We start from the raw sequence: 14,508 nt of genomic DNA on the forward strand, positions 1-14,508 counted from the left end.
TACTGTGTTGGCTGGTGGTCAAAGTGTCAATGTACTGTGTTGGCTGGTGGTCAAAGTGTCAATGTACTGTGTTGGCTGGTGGTCAAAGTGTCAATGTACTGTGTTGGCTGGTGGTCAAAGTGTCAATGTACTGTGTTGGCTGGTGGTCAAAGTGTCGATGTACTGTGTTGGCTGGTGGTCAAAGTGTCAATGCTCTGTGTTGGCTGGTGGTCAAAGTGTCAATGTACTGTGTTGGCTGGTGGTCAAAGTGTCAATGTACTGTGTTGGCTGGTGGTCAAAGTGTTAATGTACTGTGTTGGCTGGTGGTCAAAGTGTCAATGTACTGTGTTGGCTGGTGGTCAAAGTGTCGATACACTGTGTTGGCTGGTGGTCAAAGTGTCAATGTACTGTGTTGGCTGGTGGTCAAAGTGTTGATGTACTGTGTTGGCTGGTGGTCAAAGTGTCAATGCTCTGTGTTGTATCCTTAAACAAGATATTTTACTGGGGTATGTTCCAGTTGACCCCACCATAAATGAATATGTAGGGGGAGTAGGGCACTGTTTGAAATGTGCTTTGCTCTCTGCGGAGTTCATAAAGAATATAGCTGGGTTGCAAAACCCTGATTACAATACCTAATAAACTTTTGTGGTTAAAAAGTGATATAAATATATCAATTATTATTATTATTATTCTAACAACCACTGCCTTTGAATCTATACTTATGTAGCTGTTTGTTGCCATGTTAACCATTGAACGTTAATTGTCTAGTTGGTTGTTGCCATATTCTGATCATTGTCTTTATATGTGTAATGTTTTTGATTGTAGGGAGAGGTGTACTCATTTGGTTGTGGATTTTTCGGCCAGCTTGGTTTGGAAGTCAACAAAAAGCAGACATTGCCAATGAGAATACATGCTCTGAAAGAAAAGGTTGTGGTTGTTAGCACAAAATTCTTCCATAATGTGAGTATGGGCAATTGAAATATTTCCTGAAGATATAAAAAATATTTAGTTAGTATATTAAACAGCTTAATATATTTTGGTACTTTCTAGTGTTTTACTACTGTAAACGTTGAAATTTAGGCGAGGGGGAAATTTACGCTAATTACACAGACTCCTTTTGTTTGCAAAAATATCCACCACACATATTATTTTGATATCAATTTGAGTAATCTTGAACTACACACGAAAGTAGATGGATCGCAAAAATTAACCCCACGCATATAGTTTACATATTGAAATTGCAAAATTAACCCCCCGCGAAAATAATCACGTTTTCAGTATACATGTCCATGTATAGCCAATAAAGTGTTTGTATCTCATTAAAAATAAAATACTTTGATTTAAAGTATGTATCAGCTGCAGTTTGTGTCAAACTACCACTCTTGAAACAAGTTCATTGAAAAATATCTTTAAAACCAATTTAAAAAAAAAGAAAATTCACAATGTTTTTTTCTGAAAAGTAGGACAGAAAAAAACGATCATACCTTTAATCACCTTGTTCTTCCTGTAATTTCAAGGATGTACATCAAAACGAAATCAAAAAGTTGTAAATGAGATGTTGAGGTATAGGGTTGGACCAGTAAAGTAATGTTAAATACCTTTTTATCAGGTCGCTGTGACACACAGTAATCGTGTATACACTTGGGGATGTCATCCATATAACCTGAGGTTTGCAGCACATTCCATCCGTAAAGGCGCGCCAAGCTGGGGCCGTGGTCGGCGATCCCGTCGACCATTTCTTACTGCCTGATCTAGTCGATACCAGCTTTGTACATGGTCGTATTACACAGGTACAGTTTGAAGACAAGTTAATTTTCAAAAAGTCATTCAAGTGAAGATGAATGAAAATAAAAATGACCCATTCCTGTTGATTTAATTTTAGGGAAACTTAAAAAAAAACTTTTGCTAAATCATTCAGTGAGGATATGTCCTGGTTAAATTTAACGTAAAACTTTTTGAGGAGGTGGTTTGTTTACTGTGTCGTGTTTATACAGGTAAACTTTATTGATGTTTGTTTACTGTGTTGTGTTTATACAGGTAAACTTTATTGATGTGATGATTTGTTTACTGTGTCCTGTTTATACAGGTAAACTTTATTGATGTTTGTTTACTGTGACCTGTTTATACAGGTAAACTTTATTGATGTTTGTTTACTGTGACCTGTTTATACAGGTAAACTTTATTGATGTTTGTTTACTGTGTCCTGTTTATACAGGTAAACTTTATTGATGTATGTTTACTGTGTCCTGTTTATACAGGTAAACTTTATTGATGTTTGTTTACTGTGTCCTGTTTATACAGGTAAACTTTATTGATGTTTGTTTACTGTGTCCTGTTTATACAGGTAAACTTATTGATGTTTGTTTACTGTGACCTGTTTATACAGGTAAACTTTATTGATGTTTGTTTACTGTGACCTGTTTATACAGGTAAACTTTATTGATGTTTGTTTACGGTGTCCTGTTTATACAGGTAAACTTTATTGATGTGATGGTTTGTTTACTGTGTCGTGTTTATACAGGTAAACTTTATTGATGTTTGTTTACTGTGACCTGTTTATACAGGTAAACTTATTGATGTTTGTTTACTGTGTCCTGTTTATACAGGTAAACTTATTGATGTTTGTTTACTGTGTCCTGTTTATACAGGTAAACTTATTGATGTGATGCTTTGTTTACTGTAGGCTGTGTGTGGCAGCTCCCACTCTGTACTGGTCACTCTGGACGGAGATGTGTACACCTGGGGTCGAAACATGGACGGACAGATAGGCAACAACACCAGGCAGGACATGGTCAGTGTAGTAACAAACATTTAAACAACATCTTCACTTGATCCATAAGGCAGAGATTCATATTTATCTGGTAGCTATAATTATAGAGTTTTGTTCAAAGAAGTGACGACAACTCATAGTAAAGGTCACAGAGGTCAAAAACAAAATCACATACAGGTAGGTAACCCATAACTACATTTACAGATCAACATTACAGAGATTTTGAAATCATAAGATTTTTCCCAAAAAAGAACATTATTTTGAAAGTTTTTTTAGCATCAGGTTACATCCATTCTTTTATTTTTAAGAAAATCCCCAGCATGGTCACTAACATAAATGACCGCAATGTGATACACATCATCAGTGGAGGAGATTTTAACATTGGACAGGACTCGGACGGACTGGTCTGGGGCTGGGGCAAGAATGACGTGGGACAGGTAGGTACTGTCAGAAAGTAAGTCAAAAACTGATAAGTGAACCTGGACTAAAGTCAGTAATACTGTTTTTATAGAATCTGTAACCTTTATGTATTTAATTAACGATATATTTTAATCAGGTACTGACTTTCTATGACATATATATGTGAAATACATAATGGTGTCAAAATTATTGAAAAAATCTGAACAAAATTATTAGGTCACCTGAGACGAAGTCTCAGTTGACCTATTGCAATCGCCTTTTGTCCGGCATCGTGCGTCGTGCGTCGTAAACAATTTACATTTTCAACTTCTTCTTAAAAACTGCTGAACTAAATTCAATGAAATTTTACAGGAAGCTTCCATGGCTGAGGGTGAACCAAAATTGTGAATTATATGGTCCCCACCCCCCAGGGGCCTGAGGGGCGGGGCCAAAAAGGGTCAAATTGACTAAAATTTCAAAAATCTTCTTCTCTACTCTCAGATATGGTAGAATCAAATACTTTTCATAGATGGAAGGGTCTTAAGGTGCTTTACCAAAATTGTGAATTTCATGACCCTGGGGTCTCACGTTTGCCCCTGGGGAGGGAGTAAACTTTACTATAGTTTATATAGGGAAATCACATTTTTGACTATTATTTGTTGGATATCTATTGGAATTCATTCTAACTTGGTTCAAATTATCAGCATGGGATGACAGTTTGATGGTATGTACATGTTGGCCCTGGTTGACCCCCAGGGGCTGGTGGGCGGGGCCGAAAAGGGTCAAATTGACTGAAATTTCAAAAATCTTCTTCTCTACTCTCAGATATATTAGAATCAAATACTCTTCATAGATGGAAGGCTCTTAAGGTGCTTTACCAAAATTGTGAATTTCATGACCCTGGGGTCTCACGTTTGCCCCTGGGTAGGGGGTAAACTTTACTATAGTTTATATAGGGAAATCACATTTTTGACTATCATTTGTTGGATTTCTATTGGAATTTATTCTAACTTGGTTCAAATTATCAGCATAGGATAACAGTTTGATGGTATGTACATGTTGGCCCTGGTTGACCCCCAGGGGCTGGTGGGCGGGGCCAAAAAGGGTCAAATTGACTAAAATTTCAAAAATCTTCTTCTCTATTCTCAGATATGTTAGAATCAAATACTCTTCATAGATGGAAGGGTCTTAAGGTACGTTACCAAAATTGTGAATTTCATGACCCTGGGGTCTCACGTTTGCCCCTGGGTAGGGGGTAAACTTTACTATAGTTTATATAGGGAAATCACATTTTTGACTATTGTTTGTTGGATTTCTATTGGAATTTATTCTAACTTGGTTCAAATTATCAGCATGTGATTACAGTTTGATGTTATGTACATGTTGGCCCTGGTTGACCCCCAGGGGCTGAAGGAGCGGGGCCAAAAAGGGTCAAATTGACTGAAATTTCAAAAAATCTTCTCTACTCTCAGATATGTTAGAATCAAATACTCTTCATAGATGAAGGAGTCTTATGGTGCTTTACCAAAATTGTGAATTTCATGACCCTGGGGTCTCACGTTTGCCCCTGGGTAGGGGGTAAACTTTACTATAGTTTATATAGGGAAATCACATTTTTGACTTATTTGTTGGATTTCTATTTGAATTTATTCTAACTTTGTTCAAATTATCAGCATAGGATGACAGTTTGATGGTATGTACATGTTGGCCCTGGTTGACCCCCAGGGGCTGAAGGAGCGGGGCCAAAAAGGGTCAAATTGACTGAAATTTCAAAAAATCTTCTCTACTCTCAGATATGTTAGAATCAAATACTCTTCATAGATGAAGGGGTCTTATGGTGCTTTACCAAAATTGTGAATTTCATGACCCTGGGGTCTCACGTTTGCCCCTGGGTAGGGGGTAAACTTTACTATAGTTTATATAGGGAAATCACATTTTTGACTATTATTTGTTGGATATCTATTGGAATTTATTCTAACTTTGTTCAAATTATCAACATAGGATGACAGTTTGATGGTATGTACATGTTGGCCCTGGTTGACCCCCAGGGGCTGGTGGGCAGGGCCAAAAAGGGTCAAATTGACTAAAATTTCAAAAATCTTCTTCTCTACTCTCAGATATGTTAGAATCAAATACTCTTCATAGATGAAGGGGTCTTATGATGCTTTACCAAAATTGTGAATTTCATGACCCTGGGGTCTCACGTTTGCCCCTGGGTAGGGGGTAAACTTTACTATAGTTTATATAGGGAAATCACATTTTTGACTATTATTTGTTGGATTTTTATTGGAATTCATTCTAACTTCGTTAACGTTATCAGCTTGGGATGACAGTTTGATGTACATGTTGGCCCTGACTGACCCCCAGGGGCTGATGGGCGGGGCCAAAAAGGGTCAAATTAACTGAAATTTCAAAAATCTTCTTCTTACAACCCAAATAAGGTAGAATTAAATACTCTTCACAGATCGAAGGGTCTTAAGGTGCTTTACCATAATTGTGAATTTCCTAGCCCGGGGGTCTCGCGTTTGCCCCATGGGAGGGGATAAACTTTACTATAGTTATAGGAAATCACATTTTTGACTATCATTTGTTTCATTTGTTTTGAAATTCATTCTTTCATTCAAATTTACTGAAATATTTCAAAAATCAGGTGACCGTTAAGGCCCATAGGCCTCTTGTTTTTACAAATTCTTCAATTCAGCTGAATGATCTCCCTTGTTATTTAAAAGAAAGATATGGAGTTATATAAATTTATGATGTCACTTTGTGCTAAATGTGTATAAAAATACCAGTAGACTGGATTAGACAAAAGTCTAGCACTGGTTAGCACTAGATTTTCTTATCTTATATATGAAAAAATAATGTGAGTCATTTGGCTATATACAATGTTAATCAATGTGGATTTTTTTTTTTTTGCCACTAAAAGATTAAACAGGAGAAGCTAGAACTGTCCACAACCCAACAGTCCTCCACCACCCACAAGGTCATTAAGACACACAACCGTCGACGGGCAGGAAGTGGCCTCACCGAGTTCCTTCTCCCCACAGTCTGTCCAGGGTTGCCAAGTGCCAAACCTGCCGCATCGCCATGGAGACCATCCCATCTCACAAGGTCGGGGTCGTATGATAGTTCAGATGGCGAAACATGGGTAAGATTTTATTTATAATTCTAACATTTTGTGATGCATATTATATCATGATACTTGGGTTTAACATCTGAAAGTGCAAGCATTATACATTTATCTATCAAATTGTAATATAAAGTTTTAAATGAATGTTCCTGACATTGGTGCACATTTCGTGTTGTGCTATTTTCAGGACATTATATCAAGGTCAAGATTTTGACCTCTTTCTCAAGTTTAAGATGTACAGACAAACCTTATTATCTCAAAGTCTGATAACTCGATGATGATGCTTATCTCGAAGCAAACATTCAGTTGACAATAATAATTCTATATATCAAATATCCTCAGTGATATTTGTAATGTGTACAATCTATTATTAATTTTCACTTGTATTTTAAAAGAATGACAACATGAATTACTCTTGAAAATTTCAATTTATATAGAATTTACCAAAGGTGACATAAATTTATCTAATCCTGGTAAATACTAGAGAGAACTTAATTTTCTTTTGCTCTATTAGTTTAGTGATAAGACAAGTAATCCAGAGGTTGCGGGTTCGATCCCTGAATTGTGGAGGCATTGAAATAAATTTAACTTATCATGTGCTCTGCCTCATTTACATAAGTGAATTTAAATCAATACTGGTAGGTCAATGTTTTCAGTGGACTGAGGACAACCAAGAGGATGTCCAATTAGACTTACTTCCAGATCTACAGTCGCTAGGCAACAGAAAATATGGCCGCATCACTATTCATGAAGTCTTACAGGTATACATTTTGTTGGTTCATTAAATAAGTAATGTGTAAACTTCTAAATTAATGTGTAAACTTCTAAATTAATGTTTAAACTTCTAAATTAATGTGTAAACTTCTAAATTAATGTGTAAACTTCTAAATTAATGTGTAAACTTCTAAATTAATGTTTAAACTCCTAAACATTACAATTTTCCTCTCAGTCTGTCTCATCATCTGTCTGTCTCTCCCACTTGAGATGTTTTCCAGATTTATTTCATCATTCATACAGATAATAAACTAAAATATACTCAGTGGGTATAGAGTTTAACTTCATATTAAATAAAAGTTTTTGACACTTAATTATGTAATGTTAAATTTCATATGCTGTGATCTTTATGCTAGGAAATATCAATGATAAACTATGAAAGAAAACAGGAAAATATCTTATTTCATCAACTGATCAAAAAGAATATTTATCCCCACAGCACCTGTCTGAGTTGTGTAACTGTATGAAGATTATGCGTCAGTGTGTGAACCTAGACGACTGGCTAAGTGCTGCATATGTCTGTCTCCATCAAAACAACTACGCTCAGGTAAAGTCAAATCCAATCAGAGAATCGTTTGGGACTAAAATTTATGAAAAGTAAAGTATTGATGTCTAAACAAAGTTTCGGGTGGTACAGTGGTAACACACTTGTCTTTCACCTTAAAAAGACCCCTGGCACCCTTCGTCTTTCAATCTTAATAAGGTCCCTGACACCCTTCGTCTTTCAATTTTAATAAGGTCCCTGACACCCTTGCTTCCCGGCAAGCAAGAGTGATTGATATAAGTTGATATTATTTGTTTCGTAATTGTTGTAAAATAAATAAAGTTTACATAAAACAAAGTTTGGCGTAAATACTGTGAATTTGTCTGGTTTCTGAACTATAACTTCCATGCCTGCAATGTTATAGCATTTCAAGTTAAATCATAATGGTATGGTTTCAAATTGACTAATAGAGGAACTGCTTTGATAAACTCTAGTTACTTAATATTAAACATAACTCCATATGACTAGTAATGTAATGTTTGTATATATAAACCATTTTTCTGTGACCCTGTACAGGCCCTGGCCTACCACCTGAAGGCCCTTACTGCCTATGCGTCTGTATTTGGCAGCGATTTATTACAGAGCACGGAGAGAGTTGTACAACACTACATCAGGTAAGCTGAATATTCTAAGTATTGGTTAAAATGGTTGCTCACAAAGAAAATAAAATCAACTGAAACAAAAACATCTTTAGAATTTCTTCACATCTTAAATGAGTATAAGTTGAATTAATTTTAAAAAAGGCTTACATATACACAACTGTTAGTGTTTTATCTGTGGTGTAACTAAGCCCTAATGGTGGGGCTTACATACACACAACTGTTGGTGTTTTATCTAAGTGTAACTAAGCCCTAATGGTGGGGCTAACATACACACAACTGTTGGTGTTTTATCTTTGGTGTAACTAAGCCCTAATGGTAGGGCTTACTTATACACATACACACAACTGTTGGTGTTGTATCTGTGGTGTATCTAAGCCCTAATGGTAGGGCTTACATATACACATACATACAACTGTTGGTGTTTTATCTGTGGTGTAGCTAAGCCCTAGTGGTAGGGCTTATTATACACATACACACAACTGTTGGTGTTTTATCTGTGGTGTAACTAAGCCCTAGTGGTGGGGCTTATTATACACATACACACAACTGTTGGTGTTTTATCTGTGGTGTAGCTAAGCCCTAGTGGTAGGGCTTACATATACACATACATACAACTGTTAGTGTTTTATCTGTGGTGTAACTAAGCCCTAGTGGTAGGGCTTACATATACACATACATACAACTGTTGGTGTTTTATCTGTGGTGTAGCTAAGCCCTAGTGGTAGGGCTTATTATACACATACACACAACTGTTGGTGTTTTATCTGTGGTGTAACTAAGCCCTAGTGGTGGGGCTTATTATACACATACACACAACTGTTGGTGTTTTATCTGTGGTGTAGCTAAGCCCTAGTGGTAGGGCTTACATATACACATACATACAACTGTTAGTGTTTTATCTGTGGTGTAACTAAGCCCTAGTGGTAGGGCTTACATATACACATACACACAACTGTTGGTGTTTTATCTGTGGTGTAACTAAACCCTAGTGGTAGAGCTTACATACACACAACTGTTGGTGTTTTATCTGTGGTGTAACTAAACCCTAGTAGTGGGGCTTACATATACACATACACACAACTGTTGGTGTTGTTTCTGTGGTGTATCTAAGCCCTAATGGTAGGGCTTACTTATACACATACATACAACTGTTGGTGTTGTATCTGTGGTGTAACTAAACCCTAGTGGTGGGGCTTACATATACACATACACACAACTGTTGGTGTTTTATCTGTGGTGTAGCTAAGCCCTAGTGGTAGGGCTTATTATACACATACACACAACTGTTGGTGTTTTATCTGTGGTGTAACTAAGCCCTAGTGGTGGGGCTTACATATACACATACACACAACTGTTGGTGTTTTATCTGTGGTGTAACTAAGCCCTAGTGATGGGGATCTGTTACTAATTGGTGGTAATAATAAAAGTAATTGTTTATTCTGTTTCTCCAGGCTCTGTATCTCACAAGAACTGCCAGCCTCTCAGAAGGAGGAGAACTACAGACTTATCCTTATACAGGTATATTTACTTTATATGCCCATTAAGTATGCTATACGAATGCCCAGTAAGTATGCTATTATATGTCCAGTAAGTATGATATTATATGTCCAGTAAGTATGATATTATATGTCCAGTAAGTATGATATTATATGTCCAGTAAGTATGCTATTATATGTCCAGTAAGTATGATATTATATGTCCAGTAAGTATGATATTATATGTCAAATAAGTATGATATTATATGTCCAGTAAGTATGATATTGTATGCCCAGTAAATATGCTATTACAGTGGACCCTCGATAATCCGAACACCTTCGTTCCCAGTCCAAACCGTCCGGATTACGAGTTTTCCGGACTGCCGAATTTTGTCTACCAGGTCAAAAAAATTGTCGTGTAAGAGTCATTTCCCTTGATTATATACAATCCGGGATGTTTCATAAACACGTCTAATTGTCAGACTTTTTAACAATAAATATACTTATGTTTCTGATATGATTCTTGTTTTCTTTTGTAGAAAGTAAAAAAATAAACTATGTTTTTAAAAGAACATGTAAAGTGAAAGTTGTTTTATTTATAGTGGGCATATGTTTCACGTCCCGGAGGTTCACAAACAAGTAGAAATTACAAACGTTAAATACCTTAAATAAAAGACCCGTATTTTACAACTTACCAACAGTCCATGTTTTTTTATGATTTTTACGTACCAGAAACCCCAAGCTATCTATTTAAAAGTACTCGACACCAGCGAGAACTACCCAAGATGTTCGATAATTATTAAACCCGTATTAACTTAACAATGTGACGCTTAATTAAGTATCAGACGACTATTGACTAATTTGTGTGTAATCAACCCAGTTCTTGTGATCACTGCTTAATACGTAAATGTGTATGTAATTAATAACATGTATCTTTCAATGAGTCGTCGTTTCACGTAACGGTGTTACAAGCCGATATCCGTGTTTACCAATACAAGTGTTAATGATGTTAATTACCGATCATAAATTTATTACATGTTTTTGAGATTGATTAATTATCGTATCACGCACTGTATGTTTGTGCGTAAATTCTTGCTAACTACGAAATAGCAATATGTGTTCCTATAAAAGTTGCCGTCTGTAAAATAACTATCATAGATATTGTAAGTCAAGTTGATAAAAGCAAGACCAGGCTTTACTATAAAATCCTTTAATACTGTAAAGTTTAAAAAGGTCGTAGAGAAAAAGTAATGTACCGTTATAAAAACAAAAGCTACACATTGTAACACAGGTAAACACCCGGGGCTATGACCTGGCAGCGGTCGCTATGACTACGCACAGTGTCAAGCGATAGTCTGTACAGTTGTCGACACGGGTGACTTGCCCTGACATTTTTTTCTCTTCGTGTTGAAAAAATCGTCCGGATTATTGCGGGAAATTTACTAATGAAAAGTATGTTCCGTTCCCAAAATGGGCTTCCGGAATCGGTACAAATAACGTTACGGAAATCCGTTCCCGGACTGTGAGTTTTCCGGACTATCGATGTCCGGATTATCGCGGGTCCACTGTATATGCCCAGTAAATATGCTATTATATGACTAGTAAGTATGCTATTATATGACTAGTAAGTATGCTATTATATGGACAGTGAGTATGCTATTATATGCCCATTAAGTATGCTATTATATGACTAGTAAGTATGCCATTATATGCCCAGTAAGTATGCTATTCTATGCACAGTAAGTATGCTATTATATGCCCAGTAAGTATGCTATTATATGCCCAGTAAATATGCTATTCTATGCCAATTAAGTATGTTATTATATACACAGTGAGTATGCTATTATATGCCCAGTAAATATGCTATTCTATTCCCATTAAGTATGCTATTATATGCACAGTGAGTATGCTATAATATGCCAAGTAAGTATGCTATATTGGGGCCGCGGTGGCCGAGTGGTTAAGGTGTACCGACACTTTATCACTAGCCCTCCACCACTGGGTTGCGAGTTCGAAACCTACGTGGGGCAGTTGCCAGGTACTGACCGTTGGCCGGTGGTTTTTCTCGGGGTACTCCGGCTTTCCTCCACCTCCAAAACCTGGCACGTTCTTAAATGACCCTGGCTGTTAATAGGACGTTAAACAAAAACAAACAAACCAAAAGTATGCTATATGCCAAGTGAGTGTACTGTATAAATGCTCAATTAGTACTACAGCTGCATATACATTTGAAGTGAGTTAACTATATAAATGCTCAACATGTGTATAAAATAAATGGTCCCTGCATTTACTTTTTGAATGCTCAGCATCTATACTATATAAATGTTCATTGAATGTATAGTATAAATGCTTAATGAGTATACTGTTATAAACTCTCAATGAATGTAGAATATATGAATGCTCATTGAGTTTATTAAATAAAAGCCCAATAAGTATGCCATATAAATGCTCAATGAATTTACTGTATGAATGCTGATTGAGTGCCAATTGTACTATATAAATGTTAGATAGTTATCCTCAGGATGACAGTTCTAGTGGATTGTAACTTTGATAAACTTTTATATATGGCACACGTAGAAACGGAATAATTAAGATACCAGATTGAGTGTCAAATAAGTTATTTAAATTTGATTTTAGATGCTAGAACACTGGGAGAAGCATGACCTGTCGGTCAGTAGTCTCGAAGCCCTCCTCACTGACCACATGGACAGTGTGTGCTGTGTACTAAGCACTTTCCTCTTCTGGTAAGTACTGTTTCCAGATTAATTTTTTCCATAAAAAAAGATAAAATCACCTTTAACTTTCATTTAGAAAGAGCAAAATGAGTAAGCAATAGCTTTCTTATTATCGTAATCATTTCTTAAAATTAATGCTGAATATCACATTTCTGTCATGATTAACATTTTAGGAAGAATCCAAAGACAGAAGAAGGAGGAGAAACTATGGCGACGCCGGTCTGCATAGGAGTGACAGGCCAGTTTATGATGCATTTTACCACTAAATTCTGTCTCCAAGTTCTCCAGAAAGTCTTCGATAAGATGCTTCTCGTTGACTTTGAAAAACGATACCCAGTCAGCCATGGATCATTAAAAAGGCTACTAACCTGTCGGATAGGGTCGAGTGATTCTGACCTTGACCTCCAGTCTGGTGATAAACTCATACCGTTTGATCAACTTTGGCAGGATGTGGTTCAAAACTTACAAAAAAGTTCGGAATCCCGTGACTATATTTACATCACAAGAACAGACATTGATCACATGACGGAAAAAATCGGACAGATTCAAGGACCGCAGTCCATCCCAGAGGAAGTTAACTCACAGGAGCCGAATGCGGTCCTCTTTACATGTGGTCATCACTATACACGGCGCAACTTCATGGATGAAGTGATGGTGAAATTTAACAAGGAGCTCTCTCAGGGTCCCGCCAGTCTACCAGGCAGTGCTTCCCTACTGATGCAGTATTACTGCAGGCAGGGGTTACTTCCCTTGGCTTGTCCAAAGTGTGTACTCAATACACTGCACACTGCATTGTAGGGGTGCTGTTTTATGGGTCTAGTCATTCCTATCAGATACTTAATGACTGGTAGCTTTTAGAATTTCTGCTCAAGCCAAGGCATTGCACTCATATAATTCAGGAATATTTAAATATCTGGTATTCAAGATACTTATAAAAGGAACATATTCTAGTTTTGTATCTATTACTATATATCTTACAGAAAGCTCGGTAATGGTACATTTTGACCTTTTGAGCTCTACTTGTTAAGTTATCCATAGTCAGTACAGCTTTTTTTTCAATTTTATATTGTTGATTAGTACTGTGGCCCCTGAACTATTTCAACCAGGTTACTTAGAATGAATGCACAGCTATTTTTGGCAGCATTTTAGAAAGAATATGGAGCATTTGGGATATTCATCTAGCATGGAAGAAGCCATTTGAATGGAAGTTTTGCAAGGTCAGTGCCAGAATAATGGCTTATTCCTGAGGCCTAAATAGTAACTGTCGTTAAGTTTGTTGAGAAAGTGTCGCCTGTCATGCAGTTCATTAAATGAACAAAAGTATTAAATGTATGGATGTGGATGTCTGTATGAACTGTATATTGTGAATCCAGGTAAAACTTGAGACTGGAAAGTTAATTTGTGATTAAACATGAGTAAATCATGAGCATGAGATTATATATAAAGGTAGATCAAATCTATTTTGATAGATAAATTTGTTAGCTCAACTGCCTGAAGGCAAGAGAGCTTAAATTATGTCACGTGACCTCATGTCACGTTGTAACCTTATGTCTCGTTGTGACCTTTTGTCTCGTTGTGACCTTGTCATGGTGTGACCTTTTGTCATGGTGTGACCTTATGTCTCCTTGTGACCTTATGTCACAGTGTGACCTTTTGTCACGGTGTGACCTTATGTCTCCTTGTGACCTTATGTCACGGTGTGATCTTACATATGTATGTCATGTTGTGACCTTATGTCACAGTGTGACCTTTTGTCACGGTGTGACCTTATGTCTCCTTGTGACCTTATGTCACGGTGTGATCTTACATATGTATGTCATGTTGTGACCTTATGTCACAGTGTGACCTTTTGTCACGGTGTGATCTTATGTCACGGTGTGACTTCTCTCTGTCATCCATCTGTTGTTACATGTACCTGTCTATTCTAGCATAAATAAAATCAGTTTGAAATGTATTTAGTCTTCATTAGTTTAGGAGTTGCCATAATGTCGATGGTAATATGTACAAATCTCATCTCTTTTTAGGTCATCTGACCCGAAGGGGCCGCGGTGGCCGAGTGGTTAAGGTGTCCCAACACTTTATCACTAGCCCTCCACCTCT

General features: G+C 36.8%; 1 protein-coding gene across 1 annotated transcript in view; it reads left to right on the plus strand.

Annotated features, from left to right (window-relative positions):
- Positions 1 to 14,362, plus strand: part of LOC117330578 — a 35,751-nt gene extending 21,389 nt beyond the window's left edge. The window contains 12 exon segments of the mRNA XM_033888988.1: positions 805 to 939; positions 1,589 to 1,675; positions 1,677 to 1,769; positions 2,663 to 2,770; positions 3,058 to 3,186; positions 6,075 to 6,296; positions 6,935 to 7,039; positions 7,492 to 7,599; positions 8,113 to 8,210; positions 9,650 to 9,716; positions 12,311 to 12,417; positions 12,582 to 14,362. Of these exon segments, the coding sequence (XP_033744879.1) occupies positions 805 to 939; positions 1,589 to 1,675; positions 1,677 to 1,769; positions 2,663 to 2,770; positions 3,058 to 3,186; positions 6,075 to 6,296; positions 6,935 to 7,039; positions 7,492 to 7,599; positions 8,113 to 8,210; positions 9,650 to 9,716; positions 12,311 to 12,417; positions 12,582 to 13,206 (1,884 nt within the window). The 3' untranslated portion in view covers positions 13,207 to 14,362.
- Positions 14,363 to 14,508: the final 146 nt, after the last annotated feature.

Source organism: Pecten maximus, chromosome 7 (assembly GCF_902652985.1).
Source record: "Pecten maximus chromosome 7, xPecMax1.1, whole genome shotgun sequence".
NCBI lineage: Eukaryota > Metazoa > Mollusca > Bivalvia > Pectinida > Pectinidae > Pecten > Pecten maximus.